This window comes from Pogona vitticeps, chromosome 14 (genome assembly GCF_051106095.1).
Source record: "Pogona vitticeps strain Pit_001003342236 chromosome 14, PviZW2.1, whole genome shotgun sequence".
Classification (NCBI taxonomy): domain Eukaryota; kingdom Metazoa; phylum Chordata; class Lepidosauria; order Squamata; family Agamidae; genus Pogona; species Pogona vitticeps.
In genome coordinates, this window is record NC_135796.1 from 4069021 (window position 1) to 4093273 (window position 24253).

General features: G+C 40.4%; 1 protein-coding gene across 1 annotated transcript; it reads right to left on the reverse strand.

Annotated features, from left to right (window-relative positions):
* Positions 1 to 2259: 2259 nt before the first annotated feature.
* On the reverse strand, positions 2260 to 23513 carry HORMAD2 (HORMA domain containing 2). Its single transcript, XM_072983386.2, has 12 exons — positions 19030 to 23513; positions 18775 to 18919; positions 18526 to 18589; positions 18259 to 18295; positions 16027 to 16047; positions 14636 to 14662; positions 13884 to 13951; positions 12073 to 12224; positions 10733 to 10998; positions 9977 to 10082; positions 7946 to 8004; positions 2260 to 4564 (listed from the first exon to the last, which is right to left on the reverse strand). The coding sequence occupies exons 1-12, from the start codon at positions 19078 to 19080 to the stop codon at positions 4457 to 4459; spliced, it is 1104 nt and encodes a 367-aa protein (XP_072839487.2). The 5' UTR covers positions 19081 to 23513; the 3' UTR covers positions 2260 to 4456.
* Positions 23514 to 24253: the final 740 nt, after the last annotated feature.

The window sequence follows — 24253 nt, forward strand, 5'->3', positions numbered from 1 at the left end:
GTGGTCTGTGGTTTTGTATCCAAGTAAGGCTCATCTAGTACTAATATAATGCTGGAGAACAGTTGTGCAGGTATTCAGGACTCTCAGAAAGAGAAGTGGGTTCTAGAATAAATCTCTGGGGGTAAAAATTACAAAATTGAGGCTGTCCTATTTTGGGAACATCATGAGAAGGTAAGATTCTCCAGAAAAGACAAAAATTCTTGGAAAAGCTGAAGGGAGCAGGAAAAGAGGAAGAGAATATATGAGATGAATTGACTTCGTAAAGGAAGTTGCAGCCTTGAGTATACAAGAACTGTGCAGGGCTATTGAGGACAGGGCGTTTTGGAAGTCCCTCATTCATAGGTCAGAGGCAACTTGGCGACACATAACAATGACACACCACTAATCGATATTTTGAAATCATTTTTTTTCTGTCACAGTGGTGTGAAACATGTTGTGTGCTTGATCGCTGCATCCATCTTCAAACCTATCAATGTAGCATTCCACTTCATATGGCTAAAGAAGGGGCTCGCCATCCGTGGGAGCATATTGTCTTTTAGGGTGCCACAGCACTTTGTGTGGGTTCTGTTATGCCGGAGGAATATCACTACAGACTTTTGCTACTTGGGTCTGAATAAGCACGACGGAATAACTTTACACGCCTTGCAAAAGGTTCTTCGAAGTTAATGCAATTTCATCTCCATGACTGTCTCTGGAGAGGAAGCATGAATTCAGTAAAAGGGGGAGCTGGGGCTATCCTGTTTCGCCTTTTTGCTTAGTAATCAGTGACAAATGTGCTGAATGATCTTTCCCTTTGAGCTCAAGAATAGTTGGCTTTAAGCAACTTCCGGTCTAAACCATGCTGAGATCTGCATTGTTGAAGATTTATGCAAAAGAGAAGTCTAATTAATGGAGCAGCTTGCACTGCATAACAGTGCTGTGTGTAAATGGTTCACACAGGGCATGGTTACCAACGTCTTTAATTTCCCTTTTCTTGTATGCTTTTACAGCAATGTGGAGCACAGGGGTCGGTAGATAATGGCATAAGTTTAGCTTGTGCTGAATGAAGACTTTTGGGTGCTGATTTCTCCATGTTAAGAACAGGCCAAATAGAGCAGACCAAACCCCCTTTCCTCCCCCAGATCAATGGAGTCTATTCTGTCAGTAAAGGGGCTGTAACTGGTCATTCATAAATATGGAAAACAGCATTAGCATAGAAGCACCAGCAGCTTGTGATCTAAGCAGAGAGGGCTACCTGTCTCCCCCTCCATATTGGGGTAGGGGACGTCTCCTCAAAATACTGGCGAGCCTGCATAAAATAATGATTTGGGAATAAGGGCCAAGTATACGACCAGAAAATATTTGCGTGGAGGAGGGGCGGCTTGCAGACTGGCAGAAGGAGGGCCTCTCACCATCAGATTCCAGGGAACATAACCTCATGCTCCCATCATTAATTAACTACCTGTAATGTGTAGACTAAGGGTATTTGCTGAATTCTGCACTTCCATTATTGCAGACTTTCAAGGCATTATGGGTGTTGTCTAGAAAAGGATACAGGGAGAATCCACAGAAGTCAGAATCAACATTAATGTTGATTAATGTACAAAACAATTAAAATAGTTTTAATTTTTAAAAGTCAGTGCAAATCAAATATGTTTGCAGTCATTTGCCATCACCAGGAATCAGAGATGTACTAAGAAACTGAATAGAATACTGTATTGTCTCCCTGATGTGCCTAAAAACCCCATAAAGAAAACAGTGAAAGAATCCTCTTTGGAGTTTTTTGTTAAGTAAAATTTGAAAACTTGGGGAGTGGCCTCTAATATTACTGGAAAAAACTCCCCACCGGCCATGGGCCTACTAGGAGTGCTTCCTTGTTGTCAATTTATCATGATCTCTCATATAGGGCTTCATGCAAGGGTACAACTGCCAGACCTATGTCACAGCTATTTTATGACTACAATATTGTGGAAGAACTGAAACCAATGAAAGAGTTGTGCGGTGGTGAATCAATCTTGTCCAGTGGTGCCCGGTTAGGTAGTGGTGGGTGGGAACCAGGTGGGCGAAGCCACGGATGCCTTACGTACACCAGAGATCTTGGGGAAGTCTGGTTACTCACTGAGAAATGGAAATGTCAAATACAGTTGAGTTGGCCCAAAGTAGGAAGGATAGACTAGGCTCCTGAAAGAGTGAAAGTTGGGCAGAGGAGACATCTCTGGCAAATATAGGTAAGGGGTGAAATCCCCTTTTGTACCACAATTAAAGATACAGACAGAGGCATTGCCTGCCTTTGCATATTTATTGCTGTTTACAAGAATTACAATCAATTCTGGGTTCCATGTACAGGCCTCTTTTCCAAGCCTGGGGGTGGCAATGATGGTCTCTGACCAAAAGCAAAAGTTTTCAATCACAATGAGCAATTCTGTAAATCAGTAGAAAGGTTCTCAGCAGCAGACGATACAGTCATATTTGCCTGTTGCTCATGCAAGGTGTAAGGAAGTGGCTTGCAGGGTTTTTAGCTCCTTTCGATGCTTTTCCCAGCAAAAGTCTCAGTGAGGTGCTGCTTTCACTTGATCAGCAATACCTGGGTATTTAGGGAAGTATGAAACATTTATGAATGGAGATGTGAGGTTTCCGCGAAGGGTTGCCATAAGGGACTATATTCATAGTCGAAGGTGACCACAAAAAAAGTTCCCCTTTGCTCACCCGTTTCCTGATCAAACCTGTAGAAGACCTTAATTTGCATCACACAGGATTCGTGGTCAGCGGTCATGTCACTCCTGCTGACTATAATTTTATCATTGGAGACAGATGAAAGGGGAGAGTTTATATGACTTTTCTTATAAAACAGCTTTACTAGCATGTGTTACAACTTCTTGGTTTTTTTTTTTTTCCATTTTTACAGCTATGTGTATTATTGCCCAGAGGGTAATAATAACCATGCCTCCGTGAAACTGGTTGTGGGATTAGCTGAAGGTAATTCTGAGAATTATCACCACAGGAGCAAGACTTCCATGCCTGGGCAGACAGAAGCCAGATTTGAAATGTTACTTTATTTGGGAGCAGTTTAGTACGGAGGAGAATTACAATAACATTCTCTACTAGATCAGCAGTGAATTGGATGGGCCCTGCTGGATCAGATCAAGGGTCTACGTAGACCCTGGTGGCTGGATTCAGACTTTAAACCCCTTAGACAATTATATTGCCCATTCAGCATTTCACATATACAGACACTTGTTTCCTGTTTCATACCATGAAGCGGGGGGGGGGGAGACTGCCTTCCACATTCAAGAGAATATTACCTTGTGTGATGAACTCTCCTGAAATTTTGAAGCTGAAAGTCAAGGCAAAAGTGCATCCATGTGAACTGCTGCACAGCTATATTGCTGGTGTTCCTCAAACAAAGAACTCTAGTTGTTCTCAAGGACAGGAAATCCATTGTGATGACAGAGAATTTCATCCTCAGGAAATACAAATATCAGCTTCTTCTTATTCAACGCTTGGTCTCTGAATGAGTGTTCTTCCTGAAATCTGATTATTTCCAGGTTTTCTGTATGTGTGCCATGCATTATAGGTTTCTCAATGGCTGTCCCTCATATTTCCCTGCTATTTCCATGTGGAATGGCTCACTTGCAGACAAAATCCTCAACTGAACTTATCTTTGGACGCTTCTGGATGCGTGTCTCTTGGTACTACCTAGTCATGGTGCTTACTGTACTTCCGAGTGAAAATGGACATTCTGCACCTTGAGGACGTAGTGCTTTTTGGTATGTATGTATCTCACCTAGATGTGAAAAGGGATCCACAGTTTACAGCGGATATACAATGGAGAAATGAGGGATGTTTGGCTTTTTTGCAAGAAGCATTCTTTGGAGGACTATAAATTCATGTTGGCATCTTGGGGAAAACAGTTTAAAGATAAGCCTATTTCTTAGTGCTGCTCAGTTGTTCTCTGCATATTTATAAATACACTGTATTTTTTAAAAAAGAACCAAAACAGTTCAACCCTCCAGAATGTTCTTCCTCTGAAGAAAGCCATTAAACAGCAGCAGCATCTGGAACTTTCACATGCTTGAAGAAATGAGGGCTAGATATTTATAGGAAATGGGATCTAGGCTGTTAATGGGTGTCCTCCCATTAACTGACCAACTTTTGTTTCCAGAACATGACATTCAGAATGGCACTTAATCAGAAGACAGAGAAAGTCTAAATTGAAATAAATGGAAATTTCATTTAAGGAAAACATGGAAGATTTTCCAGCACTGTGGCATAAAAACTGACAGTATAACATCATGGAAGAGGCACACTATTCAGACATACGTTTTCTTGATTTTTCTGTGCCAAACATACTGTAATTTGAAACAGGAAATTGAATATAGGCACTTAAAAATATCGATATGTTCTGAGTATGAAGCGTTAACTAAAACAGAAAATACGTTCTACAGGAAGGATGCTAAAGCTCAACATCTTGTGGTCATCATAATTTGTGAACTGCAGTAATCAGATCAACTGGTGTGCTGACTTTCCTCTTCTTTATCAGAATACTTCCCTCCTCCTGGCTAGACACAAAATCCTGTTTCCATCCCTGCAAGTATCACCAAAAAAACGAGAAAAGAATAATGAAATTGTAGATTTTACTGATTAAGTTTAAACTTTTCTGTCCTGCTCTTCATTTGCAAAAACAGGTACCATGGAGATTATGCAGATAAGAGACTACACCAATAAAGTGTTGCAAAATCCAGTCACAAAATAAGAAGGAGCAGTACAAAAGAAAAATTAATCAACCCACTAAAACCATATAAAATTTCCAGGCAAATGGAAACATAGTCATCTAGCAGTTAAAAAAAATGTAATATCACTCAACAATATATTTTAGAGTTGAGGTGCCACTGCAAAAAAGTCCTCTGCTTTGCACCTCATAATGCTCTTTTTTGCTGAAGGGATTTGAAAGGGCTCAACCCTGTGGCTACCTAAAAGTATTTAGCATTTAGGCCCAGTTGTTTAGGGCTCGAAAGGTAAGCAGCAGCAGTTTGAATTGGATTTGGAAGAAAATAAGCAGCCAATGGTAATTCTTTCAGAACTGCTGTAACTCAGACAAGTCACAATCCTAGCTGTCAAATGCTCTACTAGATGAAGCTTCTGGACTGACTTCATGAGGAGTCACCTATATAAGGCAACACGTTATTATGTAACCCAGCCTGGAGGTGAGCAAAGGCCGTGCACTTTATTTGGGTCCCAGGTTAGACACACCAGTCACATACCCTCTCCTCTGCATTCCCTTGGATCTCATGAGGACAGGCATTGTAGTCCATTTCTAAGAAAACTGTGTGGCCCTCACTGCTATGGCACCACTTCCATGTAACACTGCAGCAGGTCACTCTTGCATGTTCTTGGCCATAAGCTGACGTTTTCCCCACCACAGAACTATCTAACAATGAATTATAAGACGAAGAGATATATTTCATCTCCAAAGGTCAGCTTAAATGTCTAAGACATTCAAAATGGCGAGGCTTAGATATACTACATGAAACCTTATACAGCCATGTTCTACACTGATTCTTCCCATGGAAGCTTCTTGGCCCACAGTTTGCAGTTTTATACAAGTATACGTAGTGAAGCACTGCAACCACAACAACCACATTTCCTTTGCAGAAATGTTATTTTCAAGGCCCAAGTTCTTTCCTCTAGATGATACATAAACATTATTTTACCTTCGCCAGAAAGTAAAACAATTTTTTAGAAAGACAGGAAACCTCAAATGGTTAGAAAGCAAATGTTTCTAACCCTGGCCTAACAGTACAGGGATTTTCAGATAGACAAACTTTTCCCATAGGTTTCTGTTAGTGCTAACTATGTGGGGGGGAATGGTGGAAGCAGTAGGGTGGGGAGCAAGAAGGAAATAAACTCTGCCACTATTTTGAAACAAAAACAACAGAATTAGCAACTAAACATGTTAACAATCAACAAATAAACAAATATATTAATAAAGATAATAAAAGGACTTTAATGGCTAAATTACAGTAACTCAACTTGGGGGTTATGCTAAGTTATGAAGGAAGAAGACAGAGACTCAACTATAAAATGCTGTTTTGTTTCTGGCCTCAGTTGCTTAAATTTTGCTGAAGTTTGTACAATCTGAACCATAGTTTCTCAGCCACAGTGTTGGACTGTGGTTTTCTTTCATTGCTATCCTTCTGAGTCTACAAAGCTATGGGCTTATCTGTTCAGTTTATCTACTTCCTAGTGAGACAGTAGGAAGGGAAAGTCCCTTTGATATGGAAGAGAATGAATGAATCATCCACAAAATGATGGCATTTCCAGGCAAATGTGCTGTTTTTGTCTAGTGATCTGCTTCCTTTTTCCCTGAAGTAGTCCAAATGACCCTGCCCAAGGGTCAAGTGTTTCTTCAAAGCAGGAAGCCGTTTCCTCACTGAAAAGATGGACCCAAGAACCCAAAGGTTTATTTTTGGGGGTGGAAAGTAATGAACTTGGCACCATAAAGAAAGGACCAGGGGTATACAAATGTACACAAATGGATGAAATCAGAGCATTTGTACAATTTTAGGACATAGCAAATATCTGTCTGCTGGTTGTTCATGAAGAAGAGCAACACTCTTATAAATCATTTGTGTTCCATTGTGTTCTTGTGTTCCCCCCAAAAAAAAGTCAGGGACGTTAAAAGTTCTTGACCAAAGACAAGAGGCAAAAATGAGGCCTCATGCAGAATACATGCCCTAGCCGTGGCTCCACCAGTGCAAAATGAAAAATCTGCATTTTCATAGCTAACTAGAATTCATATTCTAGAATTTTCTTTGCCCCTCCCCCCACACTGCCATTATCTAACTTAGTTAGATTACTATTTATTTATTTATTTAACTTGTATGCTGCCCACACTACCCGAAGGTCTCTGGGCGGCTTACAACATAAGATTCTCTGTGTGTGAAAGTGTGGGTAAGTGCTCACATTCCTCTTCTATTGGCCAGGTCAGAGTTTGTGTGACGGGGTCTGCCTTTCATCCCTCCCTCCTTCACCTTTTCTTTGTGGTGGTGCATAACCCACCTGGACTTTGTGCTCGCTGGACTTTGTGCAACTGCCAGAAGAGTGGGCAAAAGTAAAATCTTAACAAAGTCCCACAAATTAACCATGTTGTGTACCCTGTACTGTCACTCCAGTTTACAGCCATTTGCCTTTTTTTCCATTTGTGGAAATGTATTTTCTTCATGGAGATGCAGGCACAAATACCACCACAAACCCAGGCAAGAAATGGGTTGGAGTGCCACCGGAAGGGCACAGGTGGATCAGGCACCGACCTCTGTGTTCTTATTACTCACACAGAGACTGGGATGTGAAGGGGCTGCTGCTTGGGAACAGGAATCCACTCCCAAATACTGACATACTTTTGATTCCTATTCTGATTTGTCAAGTACAGATCCAGGGAAAGCATGAGTCGGGGCATTTTAATGATGACCACTGCTCAATGTGAGTTCAATGAGTCAGCAGATCCAGACTGCTGATTCAAGGAAGAATGCGACAGAGACAAGAATGCAAGAGGAGGAAAGACTGAAACTTCTAGCAAAGCTCTTGCTCTTCCCAGATTACCCACTGAATGACCCTTATAGGGCTTACCTACACGCATGGCAGTCTCTTTCCTGATACATAAAGATTCTATTATATACATTCATATTGGGGGAGATTTCTAGTGTCCTAGTGAGTCACCTCTGCTATACTGGTAGAAAACTATTAAGGCTTACTTTTGTTCTCTACTCACCAAAGAACAGTTCTGGTTTTCCTAAAGTTAAAAACAAATCTTTGTAACTATTGGATTGAATTTCTTCTCCCAAATTGGATAATCGGCCATGATATTTTATCCCAGTTTTGTTTAAATTGCATTTGTTGTAATAAATATGTTGCCTGCATGGAATTTGCTTATGGAACTTTGTTTTATTTACCATGAAGTGGCACTAACCTGGTGACATGACTTAACGGAAGGCGCTCTTTCTCCTATTCCAGACTTGCTAGACGTTTCTGAAACATTAACATTATCATCTCAGATACGCCAATTTAAAAAAAAATTATAATTAAAGAATTGTTGAAGAATTTTAAAAAGATCCTTGAAAAATAACAGAGTTATCACCAATGGAGGAACTAGAAAAGATCCTCAGGTGTAAGGATGTGTCAGTGGAGACCAAGACCAAGATCACCTAAGCAACATTACCAACGAATAAAGGCAAATTTAGGAATACTTTCCATTCAAAAATAACAAACACAAAGGCAAAATTCTGTTTGAGATGGCTCACATAACCGGCCACTGTGCAAGGGAAATGACATTTACAGCGTTTGTGCATGGACATCCTTCCTGTTTAGTGAACTGGTCGTCCCATTCAATGAGATTTAATCGGAATCAAGGGGACTTCTTTCTAAGCAATTATAATTAAGGCTGGGATGTTGATACTCAGATCATTTTACCATTTGGATCTAGTTTGTCCTTTTAAAAAGTAGTACTTTATTTTCTCCACTACCAAAAGTGACCCAGGTATAACACCTAACCTGAGTCTATCCAGAGAATCTATACCTCAGTGGAATATGAACTCAAAGACAAAGGGCAATTCTCAAAATGCTTCAGTGTATAGCGGACGTCTGACATATGTGTGGGCTTCAGGATAAAGATTTTATAACATAGTTGCCTTGTTTCTTTCATTCACAGAATTTCACAGGAAAGCGAAAGGACAATATATTTTCCAACTGCTTTTTTTTTTAACCACATAAATTTTCATTAAGGAGAGAAAGAAAGAAAAAACAAAACCCTGTTCCCAGTGCTTTTTAGTTAGCAGTACTATGAGCTGTCAATCTAACATGTTTATAAACTGCCTAATTCCTATTTTCATTTCCGTACTAGAATACTGTTTATTGAGAGAGCCTTTAGGTGGCACCATTTCTCCTCTTGTCAACAAACTCAGGAATCCCTTTACTGAAAATATTCTATGTACAGTACTTTTGTCCATGAGGAAGTAGTGGTGCTGCTGCTAGTGCCAGTTTATTAGCACAATCAACATCTACAAAGCAACTCAACTGTTGTGGGTTATTCAAATTGATATAGGCAAGCAAGGAGAAAAAGTTGTAAATTGCCTGGCCAAGAGCCCCAATGTCCAAGTAAATGGGTTATTCATTAAAATATATCTCTTTTAATGCTGGACCTTTTGCAAACGGTGATAATATTCGTTAATAAATAATATGTTCAAGAATATAGGTTGTGCAATTGTATTTTGGTTTGTAAACTTAGAGACATCCACATAAAAGCACTCGTTTAATAGCTTGCTCAATTGCCTTAACCACTGATGAGTAACACAATTATTGGTATGATCAACCAGGGTCTGCCTGAAACTTCTGTGTTGCATGTTCAATTTGAGGAGAGAAGCGAAGGGGAAGAACAAACTGAACGTCGAAAAAAACAGGGTAGAGGGGGAGAAAAGAAGAGAGGCTGGCTGACCCAACCATCTGAGCAGAAGGTCCTTGAGGTGCTTTGAGGACATGTTTCTGCTCTTGAGGAACTGATGCTGCTTTAGGGAAGCCTGCCCACCTGGGGTTTTGCCTAGTTCCTCCTCTTGAATGTGCATGTTTGCAAATTAATATTATAAAAACACTAGAAATGTTCAATATTATTTCTTTAGGAAGATGCTGGCCACATAAAAGCCTACTCCTGCTTCTGGCTTGATCCTGTGACGAGGCAGCAGCAGGAAAACGGAGTTCCGTCCCTGGGCTGAGGTCTGATCTGTTTGGGACCCCCCCCCATGGGGTTAAAACCATCCCGAACAGGTGGTGAATTGGGGGAGAACTCCTGTTGGTCACAGGGGGGCAGCGGCAGTTACCCACATCTGATCTGGGAAACTCCCCAATCAACCAGCAGGCGGAAACAAGCAGCTGAATTAGCTGAAAAACAATGCCAGAAATAGGCAAAATATAAATTTCTCAACTTTTATAAAAAAAGAAGAGCCTTTACCTGTTTTCTTTGGATGCAAGGGTGAAATGTGTTTCTTATCTGACTCTGCAATCCTTTTATGCTTTCTCTTTTTATCGACCTTTACACAGGATGCCTCACAGTTGTGCTGTAAAACAGTTTGCAATACAGAATTATATTCTATACAGAAGCATTTACAATACAGAATTTACAGTTCTTCATTCAATTCAGTACAGAGATTTAACAACTATTCACTTATTTTAAGTATTAGACTTTCAGGTCCTTTTATATAAGATTATGAAAGCATGGAACTCGCCAAAGAAGCCACGGGACTACAAGTACATACGGTATAATCACAGCTACAGGGCAGATTTCTCCTGGATTTAACTACAAGTATTAAGGCTTTCCCTAAACTTAGTGGTGGTATGGAGAATTTTCTGCTAGAAATGTCTAGTCATCTCCACAGAAGTAGAGTGGTGCAGGTTTCATGACAAGGTAGAATAACTATCAAGACAGGTCCTGCCACAGACCCATGCTATTTCCAACCAGTAGAGTGTATACAAATCTAAACCAAACAGCTGGGTATGCTGTGTTGGAAAGAACTTCCCAGCATAACAACAGATGTTTCTTGGGTGGCACAGAGGGAGATGTGTGTTACATAGGATAGCCTGTCTTCAGGCAGGGATGAAAGGTTGGCCACAGCCACAAAAATCCGTTCTAAATCTATGCCGATGTATTTGACAGATCTCTCACTGCAAGTACAAACAACAGACACAGGGAAATTATGTTTCAAATGACCTGCTCCTGTGCTTCGGTGCTGCTCTCCTCTTCTTCCTCATCAAAGTCTAATCCCTGGTGGGAGATCTCGGTGGGACCATTCTCCTCAACTAAATTGCTCTCCAGCATCCCCATCCGTTTGCTCTCAGTTGTCACTCTCACTTTCAGGACATGAAACCCGGTAGAGACCGCCCCTACTTTGAGATTCACGGGGTCACCATCAAACAGCAGGGAGTCTGAGTCATTGCCTTCTTTAAAACCAGGGGGCTGGTAATTGTTAGGTGTGACTGCAAGAGATTACATTCACAAAATCCTGTGTGTTAGTTATAGGGCTTGCAAGAAAATACAGCAAATACAGTATTCTGGAGGAAGCAGAAGGCTAGGTGGTTTAGAGGGAGCAAACCTCAACAGTGGTCAGTTCATTGAGTCCTGTGGCTTAATCAGTTAGCCCCTGTCCTTTTTGTACCTCTTTGCAACACATATTTTTATTTCTTCATTTATAACATTTTTCCTTCCGTCTTCAGCTAAAATCTTTCTTAAAGTTGTTTTTACAAAACCACTAACAAACAGGCTTGACCCTGCTTCCAATTCCAGCCTCACAAGGTAAAAGACATGGCACAAAAGGAAAAAAGGAAGAGGAGAGGGAAAAGGGAAACGGGCAAATTCAGGTACGTCATCAAGTGGCAAGTTTCACTGCAAATAATTCAGGGAGAGAAGCAACCAAAAGGAAATTTCTCTCAAGAGAACGCATGGAGTTGGCCTGCTTCTCATCTCAAGGCTCCTGAGGAATGATTGCTGGCAATCCAGCCTATTTGCCTTACTCTGTATTACCAGAGTAACTTGACAGAAAAGTAATGCTCTCGGGATAACTCAGTGGTTTAGGTATGAATGGAAGTTCGATTCCCCATTGTCTCTTTTGGGAAGAGAGCCAGCATGTGTGGCCTTGGGCAAACTGCGCTGTAGCCCTAGGGCACCTCCAGAAGAAAGGGAAACCACTTCTGCATATTCTCTACCTGGAAAATCCTGGAAAGGGTTGCCATAAGTCAGAATTGATTTGACAGCACATGATGATTATTAGTAACCTGCCATAAAAGCAAGCTAAGGATTGCTTTTCTGACTCTTCTGAACCACTGACTCTGGCTTAGTCCTTCAACATTTGCTTTACATGCTGGGCGATGGTCGCATTATTCGTCCATACCCCTCTGCTTCTCACCTTGACTACCAGTTTGGTTCCCATCTAATTGTCTTGACATACCTTCTGACAGCAGCTTTCCTCTCTTTTTTTAGTTGGATGTTAATCCTGGGAAACATGTACTATGACCGGGCAAAGGGAACAAACCAGGAGAACCTTCACTACTCACCATCTTTGTAATAGAACAGTTTCATGGTCAGTGTTATATCATTAGGCAGTGGTCCAAGATGCTGCATTAAGATGTAAAGTTTGCGGATCAGCAGGATGCTGGCTTCCTTAACTTCTTCACTGCTTGCTCCATTTGTAGAGCTCACCTGAGTGCTAGCACCAAAACAAGACAGAAGTCGGAACCTATCCTAGTCCATATGGTTCAGTGTTAAGCCATAAAACTAACTAAAAAGGAGACAGCCTCAACCGCTACTGGGAAAATGGTGGTACCAAACCCCATTATCATCCTGTAACCCATTGTATCAGAAAATAGATGCACCAATCACACGCAAGAGATGCTAAGCCTGAGTAGCACTGCAATGTATGCAAGTGCAAAATATGAGAAAGCCTTATGATTCTGCACCTAAAGTAATAATAATATAATTTATTGTCATTGTAAGTATATACATAAGTAGCATGTCATTTACAAGATATGGTGTAACTGCCAGTCAGGCCAGCTCCGCTTTTCAGGTATAGCTGCTAATCTGAAGAGAATATTCGTAATAGCAATGCGATGTGAACGGCTCAAACTCATGTGAGGCTGCAGCTCTAGTTGTGTGAACTAAGCAGTCATTATCAGGGGCTTTTTCCATTTTGTCTTCATGTTAGCAGAGCCATGATTTGAATGAATTCATAATTCCAACACTACACTGCTCACTCAAATAGGTTGTTCCGATTGGTAGTTCTTTTGATATGGAGACTCCAGCTGCTTCAATATGTGACAGCTAGTCTTCTGGAATAGAAAGCATCCTATAGAAACTGTGTAATGCAGAACAACCTGAAAACTCCAGCTACCTGCTGTGATGGGACTACAAAAGATGGCCATTGTGTCAGAATGAACTTGCCACACTGAACAGTGTAGTTACAGTGGTAAAAGCCAGTGCGTGTATATGCTGGCTATGCAAGCAGCCGTTTTAGACAGCTAGGATAGTACGTTCTCAGCTACAATAGAAACCACAATGGCAGGAAAAGGGTTTCTAGCAAGAACAAACAACATCACTGAGGCCAATGGCAAATATAGAACACCCAATGACACATTTTACTGGAAAAATAAAAAAAAGCCCACAGAGTGTTTTCACTACTTTAATCAAGATAGATAAAGAAGAAAGGCAGGTTGGAGGAGAAAAGACAGATGCCTAGAATACAAAATGTGTCATCAAGACTAAATCCATGACTATGAAAAAGCATCACCTCCACGTAAAGTATTATGAATAATCATTTGCCAGAACTCTGAACTTAAGTCTCCGAGAGTCCCATCTAAAGAATAAGGGTCTAACGCAGAAGCAGATGGACTGCTATTGGAGAGAATGTGCCAAGTCTGTAAGAACCATTTACTTACAACAGAACTAATGTCTAAAGAACCATGTGGCTCATCTTGCCATCCACAAGAGAAAGAGAGAAATTGCATGACCAGTTTTCTCTCCTCACAAATCATGATTGAAAACTTTTCAAATGATTTATGAAAAATAATCAAGAATAATATAATACTGTATAATAAAATTCTATTCTATTCCATTCTGTTCTATTCTAAATTTGTGCTGTTGGAAGAAGACACACAGTTTCAGTTTGAATTTTGTAGAAATATATGGTATCATCCATAGGCTTGTTGTGCAAAAGCACAATAAATGCACCACAGAAACAGTACAAAGTAAAATAAAATAAAAGCCCGCACATGTAATAGTTGTCCATATTCCAAGAATTTACTCAGTGTGCATTTTCCAGAAGTTACCGGTAAATTGAAAGAATTAGCCTAACTTAAACTAAGAGATTTACCGAACAAAGTCCATATGAGGTCCATTCTTCAAATACTTGAACCTGAACTGGTAGAATTCAGTCATGCACTGCAGGATGGAAAGGAAAAAGACTTCTGGCCATCAAAAGGGCAGGATGAGGCAACCATAACAGATGCTAGGGATGGCAGGGGGAGCAAAATGTCTGGAGCGTTCTCTGCAAGGGAGGTTCTGACCACAATCCAGTTCCCACATGAGATTTCAGAAACTGCTTTACAACCTTTTAGTGTCAAAACAAGTGCACAGTCTCTTGAAATTTCCCTCACTCATTCAATTGATCACTGTCCTTAGATATCCTTAATGTGCTATGTTAAGGACAGCTCCATTTTTTACGTTTGCTGTATGTTATATAGGAAATCCTGGGTTTGTTCACTAAATAACATGCATTCCCACTTGTACTGAGACCTTTTATTAGGCTACATTAATTCTATCTGACAGGTACATTCAGTGCTTACTATAGAGCGGAGGTAGCTTAAATGGTATTGGAAGTGACAAGTAACTATGTAATATATGAGAAAACAAATCAATTAAACAGGGCAGAAATATGTGAGAGGCTGCTTGTACTGAAAGAAGCAAATAGGTATTCACTAGCTGGATGTGGTGGCTGGGTTGTTTACTATCACAATCTAAAATGGGTTCCTTAATTTGATTTACATTTGATTGGAAACCAATCCTGGCTGACATGAACACAAAAACAGATTTACTTGTCATTTATACTTTGTCACTTTCTCTTACCTCAGGGTCTTTGGGATTTGTATATATCTGTTTTAAGAAAATAGATTGTGTTAGTGTTGCCTTTTGAGTTGTCACAGTAAGATGAAACAAAGCATTCTGCATTCTAGGCTCCAGAATACTTTGTGGTTCTCAGAAATCTGAACAGAAAATTGCTCATATTTGTTCCAGTCTGGGACTCCATAATGAAGTTAGGTTCTGGAAAATTAAGTCTGGTTGGATAGCTCAGAGAGTTGTGTACTTATTTGCAGATCAATTCCTTGCTATTCCATGTAAGAGGTGAGTCAACTTGTATGGCCTTGGACAAGCTAAGTGTATATGACTGGATTTATTATAACACACCACAATGGTTTCTAATGCAAAGTTATGGAATAGTTTTCTTTTTTGACCACTATGTGACAAAAATAGGCTGAATTCTACAAGGAGAATCCTTTCTCATGACCAGTTTTCCCAAATGCTTGCAAAGGGGGAACTGGGAGATTAAAACTTTAAACCAAAACAGAGGGCAAAATAAGGGAAGATAATTTTACTCATGCAAAAAATCTCAAGATGATAAAAAGGAATCCTGGTATCCTCTTTTTCCACTCCAAAACAATCGAGAGATGATTAAGGATTTCATATAGGCAAGCAACACTGAAGTCGTTGGCTGGCTCAGGATAACAGTGATGTTTTAGATTAATTCAGTTTTCATTTCACTTAATATTCATACGTTCCTTTTTAATGAAGATACATAGTAGGGAATTACAATATGATGAAAATCAAAACATACCATCGTCAGTAGGATGTTGAATCCACTCATTGCCCCAGTATAGGCCTGAAATTATGCCATTTGTGGAACTGGCACAATACGTTCAAAAGAATATGGGAAGCTGCCATATGCAGTTCAATGGTTCAGTCAGTTTATCAGTGCCTACACTGATGGTAGACATTTTCCAGGGTTTAAGGCGGAGGTCTTTTCCAGCTCTGCCTGAAGATGGAAGAGACTAAGCCTTGGCTCCTGTATGTGAAACATTGCTCTATATCTACTACTAGTTTAAAGTAGTTATAGTGGGGGTAGGAAAAAACATTATAAAGCTACCTCCACCTTCAAATCTTGGTTGCAGTAAGGAGGTAAAATTTCAGATTGGATGGAGCAAATCCAATCGATTCCACTGACACACACAGAGTGCTTGGTGTGAGTGGAGAGGCAGCAGCTCTCCTTCACTGGAGATTTTTAAGCACAGATGGTCAGTCATGTTTTAAGATGTGGATTTCCTGCCATTGACAAGAGGCTGGACTCAATGATCCTTGGGGGTCCCTTCCAGCTCCCTAGATCTCTGATTTTATGACTCTATGCTATACTCTTTCCAAAGAAGAGGAAATTATCTACACATTGGTTTCCTTTTGCTACTTACTGCCAAGATAGCCATACGCAGCTGGAAAACAAAAACAAAGGAACTGTCAACAATCTGCATTTCATTTTAAAATGTAGCCATTGTTTTCCTTAAGCTGGTGCTATTCCCCAGAGTTCAGGGTTGGGGGGGGGGAGAGGAAGTCTGGGTCCCTCTCTTTATCTGAATGGGCACCAAAAATTTGATCTTTGAACAATGCAAAATTTTGGCCTCAGTCTAAGCAACTGAGGCCAAAAATCACATGACACTATATTTTCATACACATAATATTATACATATAATTTAAAACTATAATTAGCAGCCATGGGGAACGCTTGATCAGAGCCTGAGACAACACCATGCAAGGAGGTGGATCCTTTAACTATTTCCTCATTTGGTCCTGATCAAATCCTACTCAGTATCGTGCAGTATGGGGAAGAAATTCCCACACAGAATTCACATAATTAACAGAATACACAGAATTCACATAATTTCTAAAGGAATGGTATTGTAACTGTGCGGCAAAGAAGAAGAATGTGGCAACTTAAAGCATGGATGGACATCTAGAGCAGGGGTGTCCAACCTTTCACTTTCCCTGGGCCACATTAGAAGATGAAAATTTGGTTTGGACCACACATAAATTTGGTTTGGGCCGCATGGGGGGCAGCCCTAGCCATCCTCTGCAGCCCTGCTCCAAGGGCGCTTACCGGCAGCTGCGATCTCAGACAGCAGAGGCTGCCAGCTTCGACTCTGGTGGCTTTATGGGGCTGGGAGGGGGTCCACCTATTGATGGGGATGGCGCAATGCAGTCACACAACCCCTCTCTCCCCTCCCACTCCTTCCTTCCTTCCCTCTCTCCCCCCTACCGTTGTGATGTGCCCCAGCCGCATTCTGGCCACAAGCACCGGCAGTGTAACTTGAAATTTTTGAATTTTTTTAAAAATAAAAAATTGCACTGGGCCACATTATGAGCCGACCTGGACCGCATGCGGCCCTTGTACATTTCACTACAATTTCACGCTGCATTTCATGCACCTGATGAAGTGGGCATGTCCCCAAACGGTGAGGAACCGTGTCCTTCAAACCTCAGATGCAGTCAAGTGCTCTTGACAAGGTCAGCCAGACACAAAAGCTCAAGGATAGTAGTCTGTTGCGTGGTTCAGCAACCTCCCTGTAGAATGTCTGCTTTTCCATTGCATGCAATATTGCTTATGCAAGCAGTCATGTAACAGGGAGACTGCTGGAGTGCATGGGAAGTTTACATTATTTTCTTTCCTCCATGTAGCCTCTGTTTTAATACATTTGTTAGATTCAACTGATAACAGGAGTTTGTTGCCGTTTAATGTGTTTGTGAAGAACATTACTGACATCATGTGGGCATTCTGATTAAGTACATGGGAGCATACACATTAAATCACTTAACAGTAAGCCTTTCCCTCTTCTTTTTCACTATTCCAGAATGGGGGATTATTCTCCCAAAAGCTTAAAATTATATAGAAAAAAGAATTTCACTTTGTCATGCAAGGCAAATCTGGGGAAATTCCTTCTTCTGTTGTTGTTTTGTACTGTCAAGTTGTTTCTGATTTATGGTACTCCTCTGAATTAGTGATCTCCAAGCATGATCCAGTCCACTCTAATTATCCTGCCTAGACAAGCTAAATATAAAGCTCAGTCTAACTATAAAGCACAAACTGATATTCTTTTGAAATCGTTTTGGCATGTTCCAGTATCCAGCATCTATTTCCAATATTGCCTCTTCCTTTTCTAAACCCAGCCTGAATATTCAAGATTTCTTGCTTTGTGTGTGGTAAAAGCCTCTGTTGTGAAATCTTGAACATTACTGTGCTCGCATGGGAAATTAATGCAACAGTTCCATAGTTTCTGTAATATTTGGTCTCTCTTTTCTTGGGGACTCAAATGTATAACGAGTGAGTAAAATCGCTTGATAAAAATATAAATACTAGTCTGCCTTAAAACTTTAATTTCTTCTAAAGTCACAACATGCAAAGATGATGGTATGCAAATTTGATTTCTGGTTATTTTCATCAATCATCTTCAACTAAAAGTATAGCAGTAAAGACTGAGATTTTAACATACAATTTAGGATGGACTTCTTTCTTTTGTATGGTTGTTAATTGTATAGGATGAAGAGCAATTAATTACTACATATGTTGTTCCCTGAGATCTTGGGATAAAATAAAACCCATGATATCTCAAACAAAGTTTGAATATTAATTAAGTTAAATTAATACTTACATAGTTCTTTTCCAGTGCATCAAAGCAACCCTGAATCCTACCAGAGCAGAAATGATGATGGATAAGTATCAGAAGATGTACAGAAGTAAGGAATTCTAAACTGTCAGATGAAGTTCAGATCTTATAGCTTACAAAGTAAAGGACTCTGGGATGCAAAATGTATGCCAGATTAATTTAAATTGTAATATATTTTTTAATTTCTGCACAGTTGGAGCTGAATATAGCCACTTGGCTTTGGGATTTTCTTGGTCTTATTTTATTTCTTACCACTTGACTATCTGTAGTGAGCCCTGACAGCTTTTATCTTCTCGAAGGATTTTTAGACACATGTCTGTGGATGAAATGAAACGATAAAGGCTTAAACAGTGTTTATGAGCTGATTTGCAGCTAGCACAAAATAGTCCCTTTAAACCTTGTGGCTTTATACCTAGTTATCAGTACTATTTAAAAAAAAACTTTGAATATAAATTTAAAAATTTTGACAATAGCCAAAGGATCGAAAATTGCACATATTACCATCCAAATAGCGTGTCCCGTAAGAGTTTTCTGGGAAGAGCCCTCGGAGATAAGTTATACAAGAGACAGAAATCGCCAGCAATCTTTTGACCAAAACCATAGACTCTTGCTCAGAGGCAATCTTGTTAGGAAACAGAGCGGATTCCTGAAACAAACAGAGACATATTCTCTATTAGTTCAAAAGGACAAATCAATACCCTGTAATGGATCTTCAGTATATTAGTACTAGTCATTTTTTATTTTTTTATTTTTTACCTTTGAAGTTTTATGCTTTGGCCCTATATGCCACACTTGAGTCATAGCCATATTATCTTAATCAGCTGTTTTCCACGTACTTGTCCGGAGCTGAAGGAAAGGCAAGATACGTTAGCTCCTTGGTATTATAAGCGTATAAATTGTTCAACTACAGAGTCGCTAGGTCAGCAGCCTCTTAGAGAATAATTTTTAGGATTTAGCCCTCTAATCTTAGAGAATGAGGGCTAAATCCTAAAAATCCAGAGACCTTGAATCTTGAATCTCAGAACCATAAGTTTGAGATCTGGTCACCCTACTCAGCATGGCCACAAATTCAGATATGATTTTTTTTTTTGGTGGGGGGGCACCCAAAGGCTTAGCCCCAGCCCTGCCATTAGGTAAAGGGAGGAAGCAGCCTCAACATCCTGATTTCGAGTGTCATGAAAGAGTAGCAAACTGCTGACGATTACATTGGTCATTACTTCATTCTTATCACTACAGATAAGGAGAGGTGTTTGTCAGATTATATGTCCCATGAGCTGTAGTAGTTTGCCTCATTTGGGATATTATGCACTAGGGCTTGGATGGTCGGGAGATATTTGCTGTTTCCTTTCAGGCAACAAAATATTTTGGACCACACGGAGCCCCTAAGATGGATGGGGACAGGTTGAACAGAACTCCCTCTGAAATCCCTAAATTAAAATTAAGAGAGGTGATACTTCCCCTCTATAATTTGGGTAAAGAGCTCATTTGCTCCAGTGTCCATTTTTTGTGTGTCAACTGCTAAGCCCTGGTATGTGTTTTCAATAGCCAGGCTTAACCATGTAATGTATTAGGAAGAGATAAAGAGTGTCCCTGAGCAGGTGCAGAGTGCAATTCCCTCATTACTGAGGAAGAAGCAGTTTCCTTTCTCTTGCCTCAAAAAAGATTTCAGAGCAGTTGAATTCCAGTCAGATTTGTGGGCTGGCATAGGCTTCCTCTCTCAGTTTTATAAGAAGAAAATTAGCAAATAGATATTATAAATAGATATGGGAGTGGCAATGGGGGAGGGGGACTTCAAGGTCTCCCAATGGGGAGAAGGAGGCCAGGCTCCTTCAGCCGAACAAGTGGCCATTGAAGTTTGGCGGGAAAGAGATGGCGGGCGGTTGAAAATCTGAGGGAAAATCAGCCTCCGCTCATTGTCCTTGCTGAGCAGAGGAGAAGCCTTGGGCAACTTGACAAGATGTCCTCCCTTCTTGGCTCTTTTACTTTCCCTCAACGCCTCTCCCTCACAGCCAGCTCAGCCTCACAGAAGATGCTCCTTCTTGCTGCCTGAGGTTTCTTCTTTCCCTCAGTGAGATTTACCTCAGGAGGCATCCCTTTTACGCAATCTTAGTACAGATTTACATAAAAACCGCACAAGCTGTGGTGTTTTTTTCACCAAAGTTTCCAAGCCCTTCTGGAAAGCTTGGCAGTAATTTAAATAGAAGTAAAATAGGGCTAAACTCACGGCTGTGAGGGGCGGGGGGGAAAGGGACCAAGAAAGCTATATGCTGCTCAGTCAGTCATGTACAGTAACGCTTCCTAAGAACTGATGTGTGACTTCAAGACTCCAAGCTCTCCCTTCTTATATATATATTTTATTTTATTAGTTAATCTGAGCGTTCCTCAGATTGGGTAGATGTTACTTTTGGGGGAGGACTATAACTCCCAGTATCCCACAGAGAGCCATGGCTCCTGAAGATAGGGGTGCTTAGCGATGCTTATTCTGGGGTTCATGTTTATTTATTCATTTATTTAATTAATTTATATGCCACCCACACTACTCAAAGGTCTCTGGGCAGCTGTTGCAGCATCTCTGCTTATAATTGTCCCCTCACATTATCATCCCACATCAATGTGCTTTGAGTAACAACAGCAGCAACAACAAGAGATTTTAATAGAAAAGAATTATTATGAGAGGGGGATTTTTGGTGTGATACCTAATACAAAGTACTGTAGTCTAACACTTATTTTGGGGTTGAAAGAGGAATATAAACTTGTTCCTTTGTAGGAATAAGCTTAACCATTTATTCTTTCTTGATTTTTCTGTTTCTAACTCTCATGTAAACCAAGGTCCTGCAACCAGAAACAATATCTGTCTTTTAAAGACTAAAACCTCTCCTGTTCACCTCTTGTTTCAATTTAATGGATTCTAACTCCTCAGAGGGATAAGTTATCTTTCCTAGCCGTCAACATAAACACATAGTAAGATAACATAAACATAATATTTGTAACAGCAGCAGCATCACACAAATCAATAGATTAAAACAACCACAGTGGATACAAATCCTAGCAGGAAACTAGTACAGTAGTTAAAATATATTCAGATTACTAGTGTTTTATCATTCTTTTTTTTTCTCTCTTTTTTCAAATTAGGGTTGGGTGGAGTATGAAGTTGGGAAGGGGGTACTACCCCCTAAACCATATAATCCCACCCCTCCATGGCCACTTTCTTCACACAGTGTCAGAAAAATCTGGAAAGAAGCAGCTCCTGTTTTGAGTCTAGGCTTTAACAAAGAACCTAGATTTTTCCAGCTTTATCCTGTATTTTACCTCATCTGTGCATTGACCTTTAACTCTGAATATATGAAAATACAAAGACCGTACACATGAAATTAAAGACCTCTCCTTCTCAAACGAAGGCATTCTACAATGCTTAAGGCATCTTTGCTGTTACGTGCTGCCACTGTAGCAGTATAGCAACCTTATAAAGGTTTTAAAAAGAAGTTATATATTTAAGGAGTGATTTTACAGTACACCTCTTCCCCCCCCCCCCCGCATGAGTTTCCATGGCCGAGTGAGGATTCGAACCCAGGCCTCCTGAGTCCTAGTCCGTCACTGTATCTGCTACAGCAGGCTGGGTATCCCTAAAGTGTCTTATCCAGAGAAAAAAAGTGAGCACTTGAGAACTTCAGTGCAAGAAACAAGCATGTGCTGAAATCTCTCGCTCAGATAAACAGAAATATTAAAGATCCTTCATTTTCTGCCCCTCAGTATTTGTATCATGGCTTAGGTTCCTTGATATGGGCTCTACTGGTGGAAGGTCCCAGTGCATCTGCACTGGAGAGGGTGCAAAGATTTCCTGCCTCTGTGGAGTAAGGGGGAAAGGGGGGACAGTTCTGGACAGATTATTGCTTTTTAGAGGCTTGCTGAAACGTGCCCAAAAGCGATGAATGGTCCAAGGATAATTTTTTTATCCTCTGTAGTGAAACAGAATCCAATACAGTACTCTGGTCTATTGTGGGTGTGTTGTGTACAGTACTGTACTTCTCTTCCCATACTCTTCCCATACTTCCTACTGTGTTCTTTAATCCATTTTTTTATTCCAAAAGCTGGAAAGACCGTTGGCAGTTTTAATCAGCTTTTGCCCTTCTGTCTCAATGACAGTAGAATCGATTTTTTTTACCATTTATTTTTAAAATATCTACCTCCCCAACCCTTTTTCTTGTTTTTTGGTGTGGGTTTTTTCTCTCCCACCCCCCCGATATTTTCTGACCATTAGTATTGATGTCTCTCAAAGCATAAGTGACAAATAGGATTTTCAGAGATCTTGGACTAGAGACCCCCAGTTTCCGTTCTGGGAGTTTGACTCAAGCACACACACCCTAAATGTGGCTCAAATGGGAAAGGCTTGCAGGCTTAGCTAGGCCTAATTCCACCCAAGGAGTTCCTGCCAGGGTCTTAGCTGGGAGCTTTCTTTCTGAACACTTACAAATGTTAAAAGTTAACTCATTATATTATTAAATACATTTACAATTAAAATACTTTAACATCTTGTATTTAAAATCTTAATAATATTTTACCTGAAGAGAGGAAATTAGCAACTATGTTTAGTAGAACCTCTGGATATCTTGTTATTTTCCCACCCCCATCTTTCTCTGGAGATGGCAGGGATTGAATCCTGAATCTTCTATATGAAAATTTTGGGTTCTATCACCAAAGCAACCCTCTTTTTATAGGACTAAGCTCAGAAACAAATATCTTGTATACATTTTGAATTTCAGATCTTCTACATGGAAATTTTGTGCGCTGCCACCAAACTGCATCCCTCTTTTTGTAGGACTAAGATCAGAAACATGTATCCTGCACATTTTTTAAATCAAGGGTACTGTAGATGTTTTCAGTATGTGGACTGTGTGCAGGTCATGTAGCCCTCCCATTGGAAGGAAGAAAGGAAAGAATTAAAGATAAGAAAAGAAAATCAACCAACCAATCAATCAATCTGTATGGCCACAAAAAGATTCATATTGCTAGAGGCTTCCTGGAAGTATAATTCTCTGCTCTAAAAAGTTGTCATTTTCAAAACTAGAATTCAATAAATGTATTATGACTATTTGTGCAGCTCTTGGTTAGGTGTGGTGGAAAATGTGGCAGATACACCACCTGGATCATCTGCAACTCTCCACTCCTACCTTAAAGGAAGGGGCTCCTTGTGTATATTATCTCGACTAGATAATGTTTAGCTGCTGTGTTCTTCTCCAGGGCCTGAACTACCACATATTTTTTTTTTAATCTGGTACTATCTTCTTTAAATAAACCTTTCTACAGTTTCCCATAAAATAATATACAGACAAAAAAGAAGTTGCTAGAATAAATATAATTAAATTAAAAATAGACTATGTCGTGTGTGTTTTTGGTCTTCTTGGGGCCCAAATCTTGCTCATTCTCATCCAGAGAGAAAGCAAAATTCACCGGGGGGGGGGGGGGCGGCGGCGGCGGTGCTGGGATCCGATAATTTCACGTGCAAAATTATGGCTAAATAGGCTTGTGATCCAGATTTGCTTAGGTGCCTTTTTTGCTTTCATTAGCTGACGTCTCTTTGGTTTTCATGTACAAATACAGCCCCAAAGATGTCCTTGCTTTCTCTCTCTTATTTCCTGCAGACTTGGTACCCTTTTCTTCCTGTATCCCAGTAAAGGCGCCAGGGCTTCTTAGAAAGGGCACAATCCTGTTTCTTTGCCATACATGTCCACTGGGTGCTGAGTGGAAAGAAGCTGCCCACTGGGGCAAAATGTTGGCCAGATAAGGTGAACCACATTTCCACACTGTGACAGCTTGGGTGCCCGGACTTTGATGAAAGCCTCCAACTCCAGGACTGGGCAGATGTCCTGTATATTCACCACCGCCACCCAGCACTCAAGGGCACTGTTTCTGCTACAACCGAAGGTCTATTTTGCCAAAGTCAACACCAAGCCAGTCCTTTAATGGTGACTTCTGTGGAAGG